Below are 20,024 nucleotides of genomic sequence, written 5' to 3'. Positions count from 1 at the left end.
GTTTATACATCTCCTTCTCTGAAAACTGCGCTGAAGTTGGCTTGGGCATAAGGTAATTGTTGCAGAACAAACAGGAAACAGAAGCAGATACCTGAGAGCAGTTGACATACCTTTTATCAGAACCTTCGGACATCCCTGACTCTTCAGAGGTCATTCTCATAAATTTAGAGACTTTAAGGAAAATGAATAATGTCAGATTTTCAGTTTGACTGCTTCATAATTTCCTTATGTTCACCCTGTTGTAGGTCTTCAGTCCTAATGTCAGTGAGCATCACTGTTCTCTGTAACATGTGGCTTGTCTTCCCCAACTAATCATTCTAATTCAGTCTGTTGCAACTATACCTTGTTACTTCAGTGCTTTTTATATATGAATGGTTAATATGTTTTTCACTATGGGACAGTAACACTATTGATAAGTAGGTATCACAAGTAGATATCACCTAATTCCTTATAAAAAGCTGATTTGTCCTTTTCTTTCATCAATAATGTTTTACAGGAAAAGTGTGATGCTCACTAATTCTTACGCTGAAGGTGACATATGTTTCCTTAATGGCAGTATCTTGTTAAATAAATAATTCTCCTTCTGAGCTACTCTGGCCTTTACTTCTTCAGTCTTGGGGAGGACGGTTTTTATGCCTCAACAGTGCAAATATTAAGCAGAGTGTCTCCTGAAATTTTTCTCGAAACAGCATTTTTTCCTTTTTGTATCTGTTAGTCCCGAGTGCTGTGCCACTTGAATCCATTCAAGGGAGTACCTTTGAAGAGAAGATTTTTCTTCAGTGGAGAGAGCCAGCGCAAACATATGGTGTGATTACTTCATATGAGGTACCTAGCATTTTGCCATGTTTTAATTTTTATGTATAGTTTTGATTTTCAAAAGTGCATAATTAGTAAGAAAACTAATTTTTTCCCCCAGTTTATATAAAATGAATCTTCTTTTTGAAGATAGTAGGACTAACAAAGTAATAAAATCAAATACATAATGTAGGAGTGAATTATGCAGGACCCAAAATGTCCTTGGGTTATCAGCTTTAAGGAAACTGCTAGTTTTAGAACCATGTGGTATAGATCCTATCTAGTAATGTGGATCAAATATTTAAAAGATTGAAAGACAGATCTTAGTGAATTTTTTAAAAAATAGGAAACATAACACAGTGGTGACAGTCAACATCACATTTAGATAAGTCTCATTACAGGAAGCCTATTGTGATAGAAACAAGCAGGCATAATTAAAAAAAGGTAGCATGTTTTAAATGTAAATTCAAAAAAAATGTATGTTGTTAGATGTCTAAAAATCGCTGCTTTTCCTCATGTGGAACCTCTGCCTGAATACCTTTTAGAAAAATTGACAAATGACTGCACAGATTAAGCTGTCAGACAGTAACCACTGTTGAGCTTCTTACCTGACCTTAGTACAAAGTTGGTAGTGAAATGTTTTGTTTAAAAAAAAACACCTATATGAGATACAGTGTAAAAGAAAAGTTAAATTGAATGGTAACCTATTGATACTGTTTTGAAAACTATTCTATTGTAAGAGGATAAAATGTTATGAAAAAGTATGAACTGATTTTTTATAAAGCTAACTACTTTCCAGCTAGTTCAACAGTTGCCTGTCTTCAGGAATCAGAATATTTTAGTTAATATGTTAATGTTTAGAAACACACACTGGTGAATCATCTTTCTACTTATGAACATGCACGCATGTCTAATTACATTGCTGAGGAGTATATGCACTGTATACATGCAGTTCATTCTTAAATGTTTATATACATACAAAACTCCATCAGCTGTAATGGGAGTTGTGCATTCAGAGTATTCAGTGTATTCAGAGATGAAAAAGAATGGCTTGGCCAGACTTTCTAAGGTAGTCAGGACTGTGCAGGTCTCTGAACATCAAAAGAACCTAGCATTCCAACAGTGAAGAGAATATTGAAAAGAAAATACTGATATCTCCTTATACTGTTTATCTAACACACCTCAAAGCAGAGACGGAGGGAGCAAGGCAATCAGTTGAATCAGAAACTTGATTTAATTAATTTTTAAGTGAAAGATATCAACAGACTGATGCAACCAAGCAGTCACTTTTTTTAAAGATGCCAACTCAGTCCAGGCAGGTGGCTGAATATGAACAGACACCTAATTGCTGGAAGCTTGTTTGTCAATACTTTTCTGCCCTGGTGTTTGCTTATAAGCCTAAAATGTATCACAAAGTTTTTATAAATATGACTGGTAAACTACCTGGAGGCCAACAGATAGACACAGTGAATCACAGGGACATTTTACCTATTATAAATGTGTACTTCAAGTGAAATATAAAAGTATACTTGAGGTATATTTTAGCTAACTGAAGTAGCTCACAGGATAAGATCCAGACAAGTTAGGTGAAATTTAAGTACCTGTGTTTTATAGGTTGATTTAGACTATCCATCTCTCAGCAGGCACCTCTCTGGCTGATTGTTGTGCTGTCAAGGTAATGCATCCAGCACAGCTCCAAATCACCCAAGCTTGAGAAGTGAGGTGTCTAGCTCCTGCCTACGCCTTGCTGCAAGCCAAAGCTTAGACAAAGAGGTATCTAAGCCTTGGTGGTGTGTGCATCAACAATTCTGATCTAAAAAGCATAGCCACTAAAGCTGCTCTGATACAAACATATGCCATGTTTGGTATGTTCATGAAAACCATGGTGCATTCGCCTTTCAGAGAATCGCCTAGCAGATGAGCACTAATCTAGTAAGGGGGAGGCCTGGGTAGGGGACATTTCAGCCTGAGGGATTCCTCAATTCATGATAATCTGCCTGCAGGGGAGTGACTCAGGCGCAGAGCCACAGCAAGGGGTGAAAGCTCCTTCCATTCACCTGTCACCTGCCACTGGGCTGTACACAACCAGGGGTGAAAGAATTGTAGTGCCAGGAGGAAAGCAAGTAGAGGGTGCCAGGTATGTTAGTCTAGAGTTGAAGACATGTAGCTTGGGTGAGGCAAAACAGCAAGTAGGTAAGCCTGAGTCAGACCTAGGAGCAAGGCTGCTCTTTCCAGGGCAAGCTCTTTGGCTGGTAGCTGTTTTTTATAGGGGCAGCCTTAAGACTACAGCAGCAGACACCTTCTTTGGGCAGGAGATCCATCCCAAGGTGTTGATCCCAGCAGATAGATGAACTTAAAGTGCAGTCCTCAGTCTGCATTGCTGCTCCCAGAGAGAAAGCTCAATCTCACCTCTGTGTCTAGCATTTCTTACTCTGAGTACCTAACTTTGTATGTTGTTAAAAATCTTATAACTTAGTCTGTTTTCTGGGGCCAGGCATTTGTTTTTAGTGCCTGAAGGTGACAGTCTTTTGATATATATGGTGGGAAAAACTATGCATTGAAGTATCAAATATTAAAGTATTCATTGTTCTTGTGAAATTAAGTGCAAATCCAATTATTTTACCAATATTTAAAGAAAGAAGCCTTTAGATGAAAAAAATGACATAATGACAAATTATACTGGTTTGCTCCTCTATCACCAATACAGGTCCACAGTTGTAGGAATGAAGGGATTAGTTCTTTTTGGCAAGGTTTCATCTAAATTCGATAAAAATAGTCAACATCCAGTGACAAAATGACCCTCATGCCCTTTTTTTTCATCAGTGCAAAGCTGAACTGGCATTAGCAATGGTAGACATAACAAATTAGTTTAAAAAAAAAAAAAGTAGGAACAGTCTTTCAAGTAGGAGTGAAATACAGAAACAGTGCAAGTTCATTTTAACCAGGCAAAACACTTCTTTTTTCCATGTGTTCTGCATGATCCATGGAAGAACTTATTTCATTAGGGAACATCAGCCACTTAGCTATCTAATAACTAAACACTGCAAAAAATTTGTAAGAATCTAACATAAACTGCAGATTCTCCAATGGCCTGGTATTATTTTGAATAAAACTTAAGTGAGATTTTGGAAAATACAGTTAAAAATCATAGAAATACAGAAAAGAGAATGAAAGGGAACTGCAATAGTTCATGTACCTGTGGCAAAACAGGATCAGCTGTATATAAAACATAGTTGTGATGTAGTTGTCTAACCTGTCTCTTAAAATCTCCAAAAAAAGTTATGACCCACTCTCCCACAAGCAGACCTAACAACACTTACCATCAGAAAGGGAGATTATTTTGTGCAATGTGTAGCCCTAATTTCTTTATTGATAAAAGTTCAGGTATTTGGTAGTGTAATCTTCTTCTGTTTTCTGTTATAATTAGAAGGGTTAGTTGAGTGGTTTTTAAGGCACTTGCAGTTTAATTTATGGATGAGGAGTTGTAGAGGATCTGCCTATATCTACCAAAATAATGTTGGGGTTTATCTAGATGGTATCAAAGTTTTTATTACTAATTTTCAGCACTTTATTGATGTTATATCAGATAGGCCATATAAAAATCAATTTTCATTAAGTCAGATGTTTTAGGAAATTGCAAGCATTTAAGGTGTGTAATGCCAACACTTAGATGTTTCTATGTATTGTTTTGTGTGTCATTAATTATAATGATGTGGAATAAATATAGCAAAAAGAATGTCAATTATGACTTTATATAATAAGCATGTTGGAATTATTCACATACAAATGAAACTGTAAAAGTAAAAAGGAGGGATGAATCTTTTTTCTTTTTAATTTTTTAGTGGATTTCTCATTTTTAAATTCTCATTACAGTGCATGGAAATTAGTAATTAATAGAAGAAATCTGGATCAAGTTTTCCTGTGAACTTATATTAACACTTCTAATGAAACTAAAAATACTTTTTGAATCAAAGAAGGAACTGAGGATACAATATACACTCTGCATATATTGCCTAACATTTTATCTCTCCTTTCCTCCAACTGAGAATCTGACCTAGGTACAATATAATAACCTGAAAAATTCCAAATTAGCAATTACAATAGCTAAGCTTCAGACTAAAATACAAGCTTTACCCACTTTCTCAAAAATTTGCCTTAAGCTGCCCTTATCATCTTTTACGGATAATCTTATTCAGAGCAAAGTGTAATTATAGTGAAGTCAGCTGGAACTGGGGGCTACACCTTCTGTTATTCACTTATCTGTTTCACTTGGTTGTTTTGGTTTTCTTATTGTTGCTGATCAAAACCAACAGTAAGATGAATTGAAAAAATGACACTCTTAAAGCCAGCATCTTGAAGGAATTAATGTAAGCCTGAACCCATCCTTTAGAGTTGTAATCTAGCTGCCTCTAAGTCTCTGTATCTATAAAAGTAATAAGTCATACCAGTTATGGCTGAGTTTCTGTGTCCCTTCATGGGATTCGGGATTTGAAGAGTATAAGAGAGTAAGATAGCTTATCATAAAATGTCTGACAGTGCATACATCAGAAGGGTTTACTGGATAAAGATGCAATCTCTATCCCTCTGCTGAAGGCAGTTTATAACTTTCTTATTCTTTTACAGATCACCTACAAAGCAGTCAGTTCCTTTGACCCAGAAATAGATTTATCCAATCAAAGTGGACGAGTCTCAAAGCTAGGGAATGAAACGCACTATCTCTTTTTTGGACTGTATCCTGGCACTACCTACTCTTTTACCATCAGAGCCAGCACAGCTAAAGGCTTTGGACCTCCAATCACAAATCAGTTCACCACTAAAATATCAGGTACTTGATTAAAGAATATTATTGTTTGCTTATGATAATGACATGGGTAATTCTTTCATTGTTTACTTGTTCTTCAGGATTTAGCAAGCAACAAATTGAAACAGTAAAATACACGTTCATCCATGAAGATAACAAAGTGACATATATTAACATATCTGAAAAACTTCAAAGTGCTTAAATATCAGCTAGTACTTTGACATTCCTGTTCACAACTGTAACTTATCACCCAAGAAACCCTATGAATTATGTGCCAGCTGCTGTTGCAACATTTAGTGTAGGGTTTTTTGGACATGAGGAGGAAGGTTTCATTCAGAGCTTAGTCAGCCTTGACATGATTCTAAATTAGTACCATAACAGTGCTGGAAAATATCTTTAATGAGCCATGAACAATTGAGAGCAAAGCAGAAATACTGTATGTCTAGTGCTCGCTTAGGAAGCGTAGCTAACTGCCAGCCTGCATATGTTCCTAGCAGGCATGTGGACTGAAGTGGATATGAAACTGTATTAGACAAGAACATCAGGACTAGTGGTTTTCAGATAACAGCAGCATGACTCTGTCACTTCTGCAGATCCATGAACAATATTTTAAAGCCCTCCCAGAGGCAGAGGAACACTTCATTTCTCTAGCTGATGGGATGCAATATTATTACATCCTCTAAAATGCTTATGTAATTGATGACAAAATGTTTTGCAAAGTTGCAGTTGAAATCCCTTTACTCTTCACTTCTCTACATTGTTCCTGGGAATTAAACTGACAGTTGAACCATGGTCCCTTGATAACATTTATAGAAAATTGCCTTATCTATTTGTGGTCAACTGTGCTTTTCAGAAAGGATAAAGGAAAGCATTTGGGTACAAAATCTTCTTTCTTTTTTACTCTCATTCTGTGTAATTTTCCCCATCACTCATTTTCTGTCCTCACTGGAATGAAAAGAAGTAATAAGTATTAATCAGAAATAGAGCAATTTCTTTTTTCTTATTATAGGAAAGGGTGGTTAATGCAAGGTGGAAGTTATTGCCAATAGAGATGTTCGTTTCAAGTTAGAAAATTATTCTTTATAGACAGTTAAACATAATTAACACTGATCAGTAAAGATGGGGTTCATTTTCCATCCCCTTTCCTATACTGAGCAGAAACCTTCTCTGTCAGATATCAATTTCTGACACAGCAAAGCTTGATATGAGTTAGGACGGCAGAATCAGCCCTTATTAGAGCGAGGAAAGAAGACTATTGAGAGTGAATGAGTATCTGGATACTTGGGAATAGTGCTGGATCTTAAATTGTTGTTCTTTTCTAAATTTGATATGTCACCAACTAGAACTCAGTACTGTGAACAGACCTTGCAGGCATGCTTGAGATTGAAGCTAACCTCCAGGCTACCATGTGGTGAGGTTCTGCAAGCTGTCTTGTCTGTACCCCATTCTCTCATTACTTCATGTTACTACTACTAACAGGGAATGTTTATGACTTGTTCATGCATAGTTAAAGCCAGTCTCTTGATGATTTAAAATAGAAGCAGAATGCATGCGTTTCTTAACACCACTGAAATATCCCAACTGAAATTTTAGCTGTTGAATATGGTACCCTCTTTGCAGTGCTATTGGCCTGTGATCTCATTGTCTCACTGGAAGGCTCTGAGGCTTTTGATAAGGCCAGCGCTCTCCATTTTGGAGAGACATGAAACAAAACCTTTATAGATGAAAGGTTTCACTATTTTTTAGAAAAGATGAGGTGACAACAGTGCTTTCTGACCAGTTTCTGAATTGAGTCATTGCATTTTACTTTGTCTAACTCTAGACTGCATTTTCATCTGAATAAAATACTCTTAATTTCCTGCCTTAAGTGTTTGAGTAGTAGTGTTCTGTGTTGTAAATAGTTGCCATGTTTCATTCTACAGTTATGTGATTGACACTGATGATTTAAGTGATCTGTATGTAAATACATATTACCAAAAGCAGAGCTTGTAGCAGTGCATGCTATCAAAATAGATGGGCACTCTATTAGAAGCCTGTTTTCTGTTGCACATAACTTTGTGAAAAGTCAGCTATGCAGGCTGAAATTTTTGTATGCTGCCTTTCATACTAAGAAGAATTTCGTCCATTTCAGGAACATGGCTGATGTCATGAAAAATTCTGGTGACCGATACATTACTGAATTGCTTTCAAACAGGGATTTAAATATTTAGCAAGAAGAGAGACATTACTCTGAGCCATCACTCTGAAAATCTCTCCAGATTTGGGCAATTTGTAAATGTTGCAGTTTGCACACAAATGGTGGAAACTTGACAGAATTGAGCAAGGAATGTCACCATAGATGCCATACTCACTAAACAGATTTAAGTTCTACAAGCTTTTAAAGCCTTGCCCGTGTGTTTGTCAACTCAATGTGGCCCAAGACAGATAGAGAGTCTCTAAGGGCCTTACCTTTTAGTGCATCTGAGCTTTCTGCTGCTGAAGACCAGGGTGTGCAGTTGCAAAAACTGTGAAGGAAGAGTATCTCCTGTTTTCTCTGTTTATTGATAAGCTCCTTCTTTACATGTGGGCAGTATGGAGGAGGAAGAGTCCTAACCTAGACAGGAGAAGAGTGGAAGAAAAGATAACGTCCAAGTGTCTGTGGAGAAGAGAAAAAGGAACCAGGACTAAAAGGCAGGACTGGGAGAACCACACCTCATATCCTGGACAGGAAAACAATTTTGGTGGAGGGAGACTAAGATTAGTAAAGACTGCAAGTAGGCACCTAGGAGTCATAAGTTAGGAAGAGTACAAGAAGTGTTAAAATGCGGACAGGAGACCGAGGGTGAGAAATGACACTCACAGTGTTCCAAAAACATTCAGAGTTTATACAGCTTTTTGGAAATGCAGTTACTCTGTGCTTCCCTTATTTTCAGGATGGTCAACTTGAGAATGGGGCATTATGTGAACAAGTTCTGGATATTCAAAACTGCAAAACTGAAATATATGAATCTTGTGTCTGAATCTTTAAAGTACTGTGTAATACTGTGCCTTTAGGCTTCTCAAAGTGGGTACCCAAATTTCTTAAAATGATTAGTCTAAATGTTTGTGCCTTATATCCAGGACTATAAACAGAATAAGGACCTCTCATCTTACAAGGAGGTTTTTGAAGATTATTTTTTTTATTTATGAAGCATTTCAAAACTGGTGAATATCAATGAAAAGCGGTGACGATGTTGTTTTCACAGAAGACTGAAGAGTTGTGGGCAAAAGTGTTAATGCAATCCTTACTTGGATATATAGGGCAATATGGATAAAGGAGAGAGAAGTTCATATACCTTTCAAGTAAATGCAGCTTCTACTGGGAAGGTGAAAAGTACTGGAAAGTACACTTGAAGGAAAGACTTGCGTTGTTGGAGCTATTTAATTTGCTAGAGGAGCGTAGAGGTTGATATTATCTGTATATGGAGCATGATATACTCTGAGTAACTTCCATCAGTATGGTACACAAAGTATCCACTGGCTGGAAGATGAAGCTAAATGTACATTTGCAGATACTCTTCTTGAGATAACTTTTCATTTCCAAGTCATGGATTCTCAATACTTTCTGCAACCTTACTCTTACTAGCATCTGTTTCCTGTCTTGAAATTGGCAGTGAGCTGGGATTTCTTTGATTTCGATTTTTTTTTTTGCTTGTTGTGGTTTAACCTCAGCTGGCAACTAAGCACAATGCAGCTGCTTGCTCACTCTCCCCCACCCAGTGAGATGGGGGAGAGAATCAGAAAAAAAAAAGGAAAACTTGTGGGTTGAGATAAAGACCCACAGGACAGAAAGGAAGGTGGTGATGATGATGATGATGATAAAAAACAACCAATAATAATAAAATAAAATTGGAATATACAAAACAAGTGAATGCACGATGCAATTGCTCACCACTCGCTGACCAATGTCCAGTTAGTCCCTGAGCAGTGATCCGTGCCCTCCCTGGCGAACTCCCCCCCATGACATTCCATGGTATGGAATACCCCGTTGGCCAGTTTGGGTCAGCTGCCCTGGCTGTGTCCCCTCCCACCTTCTTGTGCCCCTCCAGCCTTCTCGCCGGCTGGGCATGAGAAACTGAAGAATCCTTGACTTAGTCTAAACACTACTTAGCAACAACTAAAACTATCAGTCTGTTACCAACATTCATCTCATACTAAATCCAAAATATAACACTATACCAGCTACTAGGAAGAAAATTAACTCTATCCCAGCTGAAACCAGGACACTGCTGAAGTTATTTTAAGAGTTGTCTCACACTTATATTGTAACAGAAAGCATCTTAGACCTGTAATATGTTTTTTTATATTTGAAGAAGTCTTTAAAATTACCTATTCAAATAAAGATACAGCTCTTGAAAGAAGAAATACAGGAATAATTATTATTTTTGCCTCTTTTCTTTTCTTATTCTAGCACCGTCTATGCCACCATATGAACTTGAAACACCTTTGAATCAAACTGACAGCACTGTGACAGTATTGCTGAAACCTGCACAGAGCAGAGGCGCTCCTGTCAGGTACTGGGGGAAAAATCTTTATAAAATTAAAACCAAATTGATTAATTTCTTGAACATGTTTTCTGGGGATTTTCTACACAGCAATCAGTGTCTAAATTCATGTCTGTATTAGCTCTAATTAAATTAAATAACTGAAGAAAATGAAAGTGCTTTGATGTTGAGTGTTCGTGTATTGTTTAAAGGATTTGATCCAGATGCAAGTGGCTTGTTCTTTGAAGATAAGGAACAAAGCCATAGTTCTGTTGTGTGGGTGGCTTCTTTAAGGTAATTGCTTACTGCAGTGTTATAAGTTCAAGGGCATATCATTTTTTATGCTGAGCTACTGTCTTTAATATTCACTCTTCTTGTTTACTTCACAGATTTAAGATAATCAACCCTTAGTAAGTAAGTTAGCCAATTTAAACAATATGTACTGTAACATTCATAAAGTATTTACATTTAATTGACTGTGACAGCAGAAATAGAAAAAAAAAATCAACCTGGAAAACCAATAACTCAGATTCTTTAGTGTTATATAGTACCCATTAATGAATTTCCAATTTGCAGAGGTTTATTTCACTGCCAGGTACACGGTACTGTGTAAGTCCTTCATTGATTAGAATAAAAGATGCCTGCTTATCAGTGAAGAAAACAGAGGAATGATTAGATTATTTTGAATGAGAACCAGTAATGAGCTCAATGCTCTGAATAATTGAAAATACAGGTGAGAGAAATATAGATTTTTCAGAGGTTTAGAATGTTTTTCCTTTTGGCTAATCATGTATCATCAAAAATGGTTAATTTTTTTGTTTCTGTAGGAAGAGTTTCCACCTATGGTGAATGACTATCAATAATTTTCATTGTGATGCTAAGGTTTTTCATAATTCTGTTTGTCTGGGAAATACAGATCTGGTATGCTCATATAGGCGTGAATGAAAATAAATGTTCTTTGGGTTTCTTCAGAATATTCAATGTTTCATATAATTAGCTTTTTTTACTATGCAACATATTCATTGTTGCATTATATATTACATGTATCTAGGTCTGCATTTAGGAAATGCCATCCTGTTGGTCATTTAGACAACTTTTTAAAAAGAAAAGGTAACACTTTGGGGAAGTCTGAACCAGCTCAGAAAGAAACAAATTAAATAAAGCAGATTTAATGAAACTGCTTGATTTAGCAGATTAGATTAGAAAGAGAATGATTTGATGTTTCTCTTACTTTCTCTCACAAAGCTATAGTGTAGTCTTTCTGAATTCAAGCATCTGGATTAAAATAATACCACTTGGAGTCGTTGTTTAAAGACAAACGTATTAGACCATTAGTAAAAAACCAGTTTCATTCCTTTTATCTGCATCATGAACTAAACATGATTGACTCCTCTAGCAGTAGTGACACATCAGAAACTTCACTGACAATAGAAAGGAGATTAAGGCATGCCAAATAAGGGGATGAGTGGTTAGGAAAATAGGAGGAGAGATTTAAAGTAACATGAAGCTATAGAACTGACAGATGAACGCACAGCAACAAATATACCAAGGTCCTTTGCAACAGGTCTTAAAATGAATGCTGACTGCAAATTCACAATGTAAATACTGAGTGAAGCAGAGAGTGAAAATTAAAGTACGAATTTCTTCATACTTTTATCATTTTATTGTGCATTACTCACAAGCACACTGTCATTGCATAGCTTGCAGAACACATTCTGCATATGGATTTTATCATCTTAATCTGTATTCATTGGATGTTAAAAGTTTAGACATACTTCATTTATGCACACCACTAAGCAAGATGCATTGTCTGTTGATTCTGCTACAACTATCAGCTTGGTTAATGCAGATTTTTGAAACTGCATTAAACTTGCAGTGTAAATGATTGTTGTTTTATTGATCAACACATCAACCATGTCACATAAAATTCTGTAATTCCTGAGATGGATAAGGAGAGCACAAATTCTACCATTCAAGTCAACAAAGCTAATACCTGAGGTCGTTCAGAATTCCAGCTTTCTTCTGTGATTAAATTCTTTTTGTCTACTTAAATATGAAAAATCCCAATATCTTATACCTTATTTAGAATCCACATACAACCACCACAACATAAAAGGAGAGAAGGGGCAATGCTGATTGTTTAAATATTGATTCAAAAAGCAGGCTTTATAGAAATGTTCAGGAAGCTCTGTTTACAATGATAAAGTACAGGTTAATCATGAAGGCCAAATGGCATTCCAGGTTGTTTTAGTATTCATAAGACTGGACATGATTAAAATGTATTTTGTCAGAGTTTTAATATGACAAATACTGCTTGCTTTGTCTTCAATTTCAGATCCAGCATGTTTTATGGCTGTTGCTGTGTTTATTTCAAGGAGATTATTTCGGAATTATGTATGTTTAAAGCAGTAATGCATTCAGTAATGATGAATGTATGCACTTCTTTAACAGCTGGCTAAGCTATTTTGATTTTTAGAATGATTGTAATTTGCAAGGCTTTTTTTTTAGTTTAAGATGATGGCTCTGTGGAAATTGTCTAATATGTCTTATTGTGAATATTCTCGTTTTTTCAAATAAATGTGTATGTAAGAGTCAGTAAAGTTTTAAAGAATTTGCATAAAAAGCATGCAAATGCAAATATTTTTTCAATGAGGCCTCTTCAACATTTGTTGAGGAACTTAATCTTCCAAGGCAGTATTGTTTGTACCTTTTACTTCTTCAGGGCAGGCTAGCCTAAAGTTTAGAAGACCCTGGGGCCAAATTGTCTGCAGGTACGTAGATTGGTTAGTTCCACATACTTCAGCAAGGAATGCTAATTTATTGCAAAGATCTGGCTCATACACAGAAATGAAAAATGTAATGCTCAGTGACTGCATGTATTTGGTGTTATTTATATATTCTTCTATGTTAGAAAGAGCTTTAAATTGTTTGCTGCATTCCATTATAAAAGGTTCTTGTGACCTTCTCTGGAAGAGTTTTCCTGCAAGCTTTTAGCTTCAGTGGGGAGAAGCAAGTTTTCTTTGTCACATAGATTTCCGTTCAGTTTTGCCGTGATAAAGATTGAGTGTTGCCACTGCTTTTATCTCTCTTACATAATCAGCAAAATGCTGTCACCATACTACCCTCCTCCTGCTATTCTGTGCCACATCCTCAAAAAGCCTTAACAGTAAACATTCCAAAGATTTAGGCCCAGATAACACTGGAACCACCTGGCAATAGCAAGCAATCTAGGAGCAGCAGACTGGGGCAAGGAGCATGCAGGATAAGAAAGACGGCAAGACTATCCAGGCTCTACTCTGCCTCCTGCTCTCATATATTACATTACAGAGTTTGGCTCAGCTGGATTTGCCCCATTAAAGCCTTCTAATCAGTTAATGGCCCATTCAGCCACCCTTCCTGCTCTTATAGGCACCACAGACGGTTGGTACTTTCCTCTTCCAGCCTAAAGTGAGAGAACAAGAGGGCCAAGCATGTCAGCTAGCAATGCCCTGTGGATGCAATACCTGGCATTTAGGATGCCAGAGTACGTCCTGTGCTGAGTGTGTGGGATCGCTCCCGGCAGCACCTGGGGCTGCAAAGCCTAGACAGGATGAGAGGGACAGAGAGAATTACAGCAATTGCCAAGTAGTATAATTAAAGTACCTTAAAGAAAACACGCAGAAGGAAGCAAGTAAACTTTGAATTATGTGAGTTGAAAGCTTAGAGTGTGCTAGAGTGAAGGCAGTCTGTGTACTCTCAATGCATCCCTTTTATCATCAGTGTGCCCACCTTCTTCAGCATACATAAATAAGAACAGCTCTACTGGGAAAATAAAGCAAACATCTCTTTACTTGAAGTGCTTAATTTTGAAACATACTTCTAATCTCTCTTCCCTGAAGAAGTAATGTACATTATATTTCAGCCCAAAAGGCCATATTAAGTTATTAAGTATTTTGAAGTGCAGCTGAAAACTACCACAGAAATTTCAAACTACATGTTATCAAAAGTGGTAAGCATTCACTTCTACTACTTCATCAGATAAACACTTCATGATGTGTTCAGATTGTCTAAATTCCACAGAGATGTACATTACTTATTGGCCTAATCCAGACCTTTAAAGGCACCCTGTAAATACTGGGCCTGTTGTCACAGGTGGAATTAAGGCCACCTGCACATGGTCCCTGGGATAGGAACAGCATGATTCACAGGAAGATGCATGGTGTAAAGAAACCTTTGTCACCCCAAGTCCAGGGAGTGCTTCATGCAGTATGTGGCTTTGCCATTTCAACAACACTCATAGTATAATGATTCTTAAATGAATGACAGAGGACACCTAATTTCTACCCACTGACTAGCAGTAGGAAGGAGTAAATTAAATTGAGGTTGTCATCTTTGAAACACAAAGACTTGTACGTAATACAGCAGTTCCCCACTGGAACCACCATGCACTGCACACAAAGCAGAGGTCACAATTTCCTTCCCATCCTTGCCACAGACATTGCAAGGTAGGAGGATGTGTCTTAGGGCCTCATCTCTTTCATTCAGCATGACTGGTGTCATGAGGATCAGTCTTTTACATGTCTGGCCATCTCCTCTGCTTTGTCACTGTGTCTACTCACTTTCTCATAGGCTGGCAGAAAGAGATTGCACTTCCTTGTGCCATGTCAGTTAGGGCACACAATACTGTTCAGAAATGGGATCATGAGAAGCCTGAGAGAGCTTTTGCAGGACCCTCCAATCTAACAGATAGCCTTCCAGAGAAGCCACTACCTATCTTTATTCTTGAAGCTTAGCATCTTCACAAAAACACTCAGCTGGTCAGCAGATCAGCAGATTAAATTGTTTCACTGGCAATCAAGAAATCCAAACAAAAGCTAGCAAGCTAGCCAGGCTGTCTGGAAACCTGTGACAGATACCACTGGAATTCAAAAAGCAGCACGGCTTTAAGCATTCTGAATACAAAAGTTTCAGGATTTTTTCCATAGCCTTGAAGAGACCATGGGGCACTTGCATTGCTTTTGTGAGTACATGGCAGCCACAGGGCTGGGCCTCAAAGTTGCAATACACTTCTCAGAGAAGAAGAAATACTGGTATCTCAGTCTGAGTTTCTATGTTGCATGGTAAGAGTGCAGCATTAATTCCCATGCATGAATTATGAAGGCAGACATCATGAGTATGATTATAAAGTCAGGATAAGTGAACAAATGAGTTTTGAAATGGGAGAATGTTGATTTGCACACTAAGAGACACGTTAGCATTCTGTGTGGGCAAAAACATGGCAACAGCACATGCAAATAAAAGCATTGCAATATCTGTATTTTTAGCTCTGTCCTCTTCACAATTCCTACCTAGCATGTTATGTAATGCTAGCATGTTACTGTAATTTCTTTCTATTCCCAGTGACATTACATGGTAATTTAGTAATGAGAAAAAAGAAAATCTCATGTAGACACATTTGAGAAAAGAAATATCAAAAGTGTGCATTAACCAGGGGAGATTTGGAAAGCTTCCCAATAAAATGAAAAGTGAACTTTGGCCTTTCAAGAGCTTACTGATAAAACAGTCTAGATATTTGGTGGATTTATGATAAAGAAATGGTTATGTTGAAATAATGTTACTATACATGTTCAAGTAGCATTACTAACTCACTAGTATTCTGAAGTGTTATGTTCAAAATACAGCCTTTTGAAATACTGTGAGACCACAAGGTCTAAAGAGCATGAAGGGAAGTTACTGTCCATTCTTTAATTTGCTTGCCACAAGCATCCTTTTTATTGTTTAAGGGTTTGTAAACATGAAGACTTGAATTGTATGCTGTAGCGTCAGCTCTTGCCTGCAAACTGTATTTCCAAATCATAGTTTTACAACCTGTAAGGCAGCCAGTAAACTTCTTTGAGTATGTCTGTGATACAGAAGGGATGGGGTTTTATTAATGCCCATAATTGTCACTTCTTTATAGCAACAAGTATCATTATTTACAGAAGGGTCAATTTCAGTTTCATTGAGTGAACAGTCCAATAATTGCTTATGGTGTAAAAATGCTGTAATTCTTTTTTTGTTATGCAGTAGAACTTGTCCTTGGATTTTTACTGTGACTTCAGGTAGAATTTATGGTACATGTTGCCTGAGCATGTGTGGTGCAGCTTCACATGTCCTGCTGGCTTGTTCAGAAATTTCCATGGTCCTTTTACTGTGACTTCTCACATAGTCCCTGGGTAAAAGAAGCATTGATTCTTGATTTCTTTAAGTAGGAATCTGTGTCACTGAGAACCAGCATGTAATGCTATCTGTTATTTAGCAGTGTGATTAACAAAAATTAATATATGATAAATAAAGCAAGCTAGAGCAATTCCAGGATAAAAGAGAAAATAATTATTCTATATCTCTGAAGAGATTATTTTTCAGTTTCATAACTCACTGATATTTTCTTATGAGTTTTGGTTATAATTAACAACTGAAAAATTTGGTGCACTGTTATGAGGTTCTGGGTTTTTTGGGGGGGGGGGGGCGGTTTGTAACTTTCTTTCTACATGCTGGCCTTAAGTAGGATGCAGTGGAGACCATGTCTTTGCATAATTCCTAATGATAGTATTCTCTGTATTGCTTACCTCTCATTCTGACAGTATGGTAGTCCAGTTCAGCTAGGCTAGTTCTCTGCTAACATCCTTTGGACCACTGGGTTTTTCCAATCTCCCTGGTGAAGGCTGAAGTCCAGCAGCAATTCAACTGGTGAATCATAAACTCTTGGAACTCATACCCTGTTTTTCTGGCTCTGGACTGCCAACTTCAGTAAGAATTGATAAAACATGTTTTTCTTAAATCTACTTACTAAAATGAACAGCTCAGTCATTGAGTATGCAAGGGACAGAACAGTGTCATTTTTCCATGATCCCTTTCCAAGGAATGGCTACTCAGTGCTCAGCTTAGCCTACCTGAGTTCAGACTTTAGGCATGCATGTTTACTAGTGAATTTTTTATGCCCTGTACCATTCTCTCTCTGTACCACTGAGACCACCTGGCTAAAAACAGTCCATGTTCATACTACAGAGCTCCCAGGCACCATGACCACCTACAGATTACCATTTGGGAATGGGCCCTGGTTCATGTCTGGAAATTTTGGGGACAGTGGTAGCTGGCTGGTGCTAAAGCCCTGCTGGGAACCTTTCAAAACATTTAACAGGGAGGACAGTGTTGCATTTCTTTGTTCAATCTCCTGTTACACATATAGCTTAGATGGATTTTAGGCAGCTCAGCCTTAGCAACTCTGAGCACCAGCCTGTTCTGAAGTATCACTATGTTCTCAGTAAACCAGCAGAAACCTCTAACTAGGAGCACAAAGTTCCTAAAGCTCCTCCTAGGCAAGTAAGAGACCTGAAGTCCTTTTTCCTTTCTCATGGGACTTTGAATGTGTTTTAGATGGTCATTGAATAAAAACAGAAATAATGGACAGACTAGGGAGAGTCTCCATTTGATTAGACAGGTTCCTTCATGAATGCTGTCATGGTTCTCTGATTCTTCTTGTATTTCTGTCCATGTGCTAGGCCAACCTCAGCAGGAGACCACAGTAACGCTGTTCAGGTGGCTGAAGGGTGGGAGCTGTATGGTGAAAACCTCTCAGGTTGAAAACAATATTGAACACTGGCCTCTAGTTTCTGAGAACATTCTCAAGTCATTAGGTTATTAGGTGGAAAAAGCTGGCATGACTCTCACATTTCTCTTGAGACAGCTCAGACATTTGTATCCTAAGCAGATGTAGACCTATACAGTAAAGCCCCAAATAAAGTGCCTTTCAGGTCTTTAAATGTAAGCATCTACTTCTGGATGAGTTTAGGTAGTTCCTCAATTACAGGCACATTGATCACCCCATAGAGACAGTATGAGAGGTACAATCCCACCTTCATCTCAGAGTAGCCCTCTGGAGTTGTAAAGAGAAATGTTTCTCTCTCCCACTGAGCATACAGGGGGCTCAGGTGTATTTCTGGGCACTTGGCTTGAGAGAGAGAGGTGTTTAATTTGGGGACCACAATGAAAGAGTTATGAACATTGCTGGAAATTACCTCATTGCATGATTTTTAAAAGTGTACTCAGTTTATACATACCTGAGTTCAAATGCAAAACAACCAGAGCACCCCTTGAAAATGTAAGAAAGAGATGCTGTTGCCCTGCGTTTACTGAAATATGCCAGGGATTTGTTTTCGTTTTACCACATGCTGTGGAGGGATTGAAGGAGGAGTATGTGAGTCAGCTACATTTCCCTGAGTGGTTGTTGTACAGGATTATGTGGGGATGTACTTTCTGGGGACATTTTAAAGTCCTTTTCTGACAGTATGTATCGCAGTAGCTGTATGTTAGTTGTAGCCACAGTGCTAAGTGACCCATTCTGAATTCCTGTAAAACTGTGGTTAGGAATTGTCAGGCACATATAACCCATTGCTCTCTCTGGGAGCTTTCACTGTTGATCTTTCTGTGTATTATGCATGTGCATTTCCCATATCCATAATGTCAACGTGAAATTAGATTTTCCACTGTGGCTTATCATCTCACTACAGTTCTTTTGTTTTCATGGAGGTTTGAATCTTATTGGTATTTTTGCTCTCGAGTGCTGGATGCTGAAGTGAGATGTCCAAAGTGAAAAGTATGGAGTCATTTTTAGTGATTGTTCACCCATTTGACTAAATAAGCACTCAAGTCAGTCTTGCAGCTCATGTTGGAAGCCGTAGCTGCTTGGGCCCTGTTAGTACTGAAGCCTCGGCAATGTTGCGCATCAATCTTTATATGCTTTAGCCATCTCATATACTTTATATTTTTTGTGGTTATTGAGATTCAATTGCTTTTCTTTCATAAGTGTTTAAATTAACTATGTATTTTTAAGTGGCTCACAAGAGCTCTAAACCAGTGGCCATGATGTAAGTACATGTTCATTGTGCTGTATTGTGAAGTACTGAATTATCAACTGAGAGGTGACCCACTGCATGTTTTGTTTATACATATCAACTATAACATATAACACATTATAATCCATTTGGCAGTAAAAGTAGATCCTGCTTGCAGCATTGGATTGGAGTGCTGCACAGAAAATATTGAATAGCCTTCAGGATTAACCTCCTACAAATAGCATGAGATGCAAAGTTTGCATTTTATGAGCTAGTAACAAGGATGCATGTTGTAAGATAGAGGCTCATTTTTGGAAATAACAGAGGAGGAGAAAGTGTGTATTAATGGCTTGTGGTATGACTGTGAATCATCAAAACATGGCGTGACTGTGAAACAGGCAAATAGACTGTGCACAGCAGGTGGGGTTTCCAGCAAAGGTGACAAGCTATAAATGCTATTGTACAAGACACTGGCAGGACCTCATGTGAACTCCTGTGCCTAGTCCTGATCTACCAAGTAATATGAATTTACTAGCTCCACAGCAGCAGAGCATTATGGCATAAATGATCAGGGAATGGGCAAACCTGTGTTACACATGGAGGGACCGAGAGAACTAGACTTGTTTCAGCCAGCCAGTTAAGGCCAAGAGAAGACATGGTTGTTTTCTAAAAATACATCAAAGAAATAAACTTCAGAGAGGAAGAAGAACAATTTCAGTTCAGAGGGCATGTAAATAAACAGCTCAAATATAAAGTCTCTACCCAGTGGTGAACTGAAGCTCTGAAACAGGTACAGATATAAATGTCAGGAAGGTGGTGCTAGATAGATTTATAGAAATAATTATGAGATGTGGTATTGTGTGAGAGTTAGTCACATGGCACTGTGGTGCCAAAAGTCCCTTTTCAGTTTTCTGTACATGACAACCCCCCAAAAAGCGGAAGCTCTTGTCAAGATGCTCACACAGACTAGGGTCGTCTTCATCACGGAGCCAAAAGTCAGTGGAGTTTTTCCCATAATTTAGGTTACAACACAGAAATAACCTTTACCATTTTAATTGCCTTTTCCATAGATTC

General features: G+C 37.7%; 1 protein-coding gene across 10 annotated transcripts in view; it reads left to right on the top strand.

Moving 5' to 3' along the window:
• Nucleotides 1-20,024, top strand: part of PTPRM (protein tyrosine phosphatase receptor type M) — a 502,188-nt gene that overhangs the window by 271,815 nt on the left and 210,349 nt on the right. For all 10 annotated transcript variants that reach the window (XM_075023029.1, XM_075023027.1, XM_075023025.1 and 7 more), the window contains exons 9-11: nucleotides 716-825; nucleotides 5,419-5,620; nucleotides 10,026-10,128. In XM_075023029.1, the coding sequence (XP_074879130.1) occupies nucleotides 716-825; nucleotides 5,419-5,620; nucleotides 10,026-10,128 (415 nt within the window). The remainder of the gene's footprint in view (nucleotides 1-715; nucleotides 826-5,418; nucleotides 5,621-10,025; nucleotides 10,129-20,024) is intronic.

This window comes from Buteo buteo, chromosome 3, assembly GCF_964188355.1.
Source record: "Buteo buteo chromosome 3, bButBut1.hap1.1, whole genome shotgun sequence".
NCBI lineage: Eukaryota > Metazoa > Chordata > Aves > Accipitriformes > Accipitridae > Buteo > Buteo buteo.
This window is presented reverse-complemented; position numbering and strand designations above follow the sequence as displayed.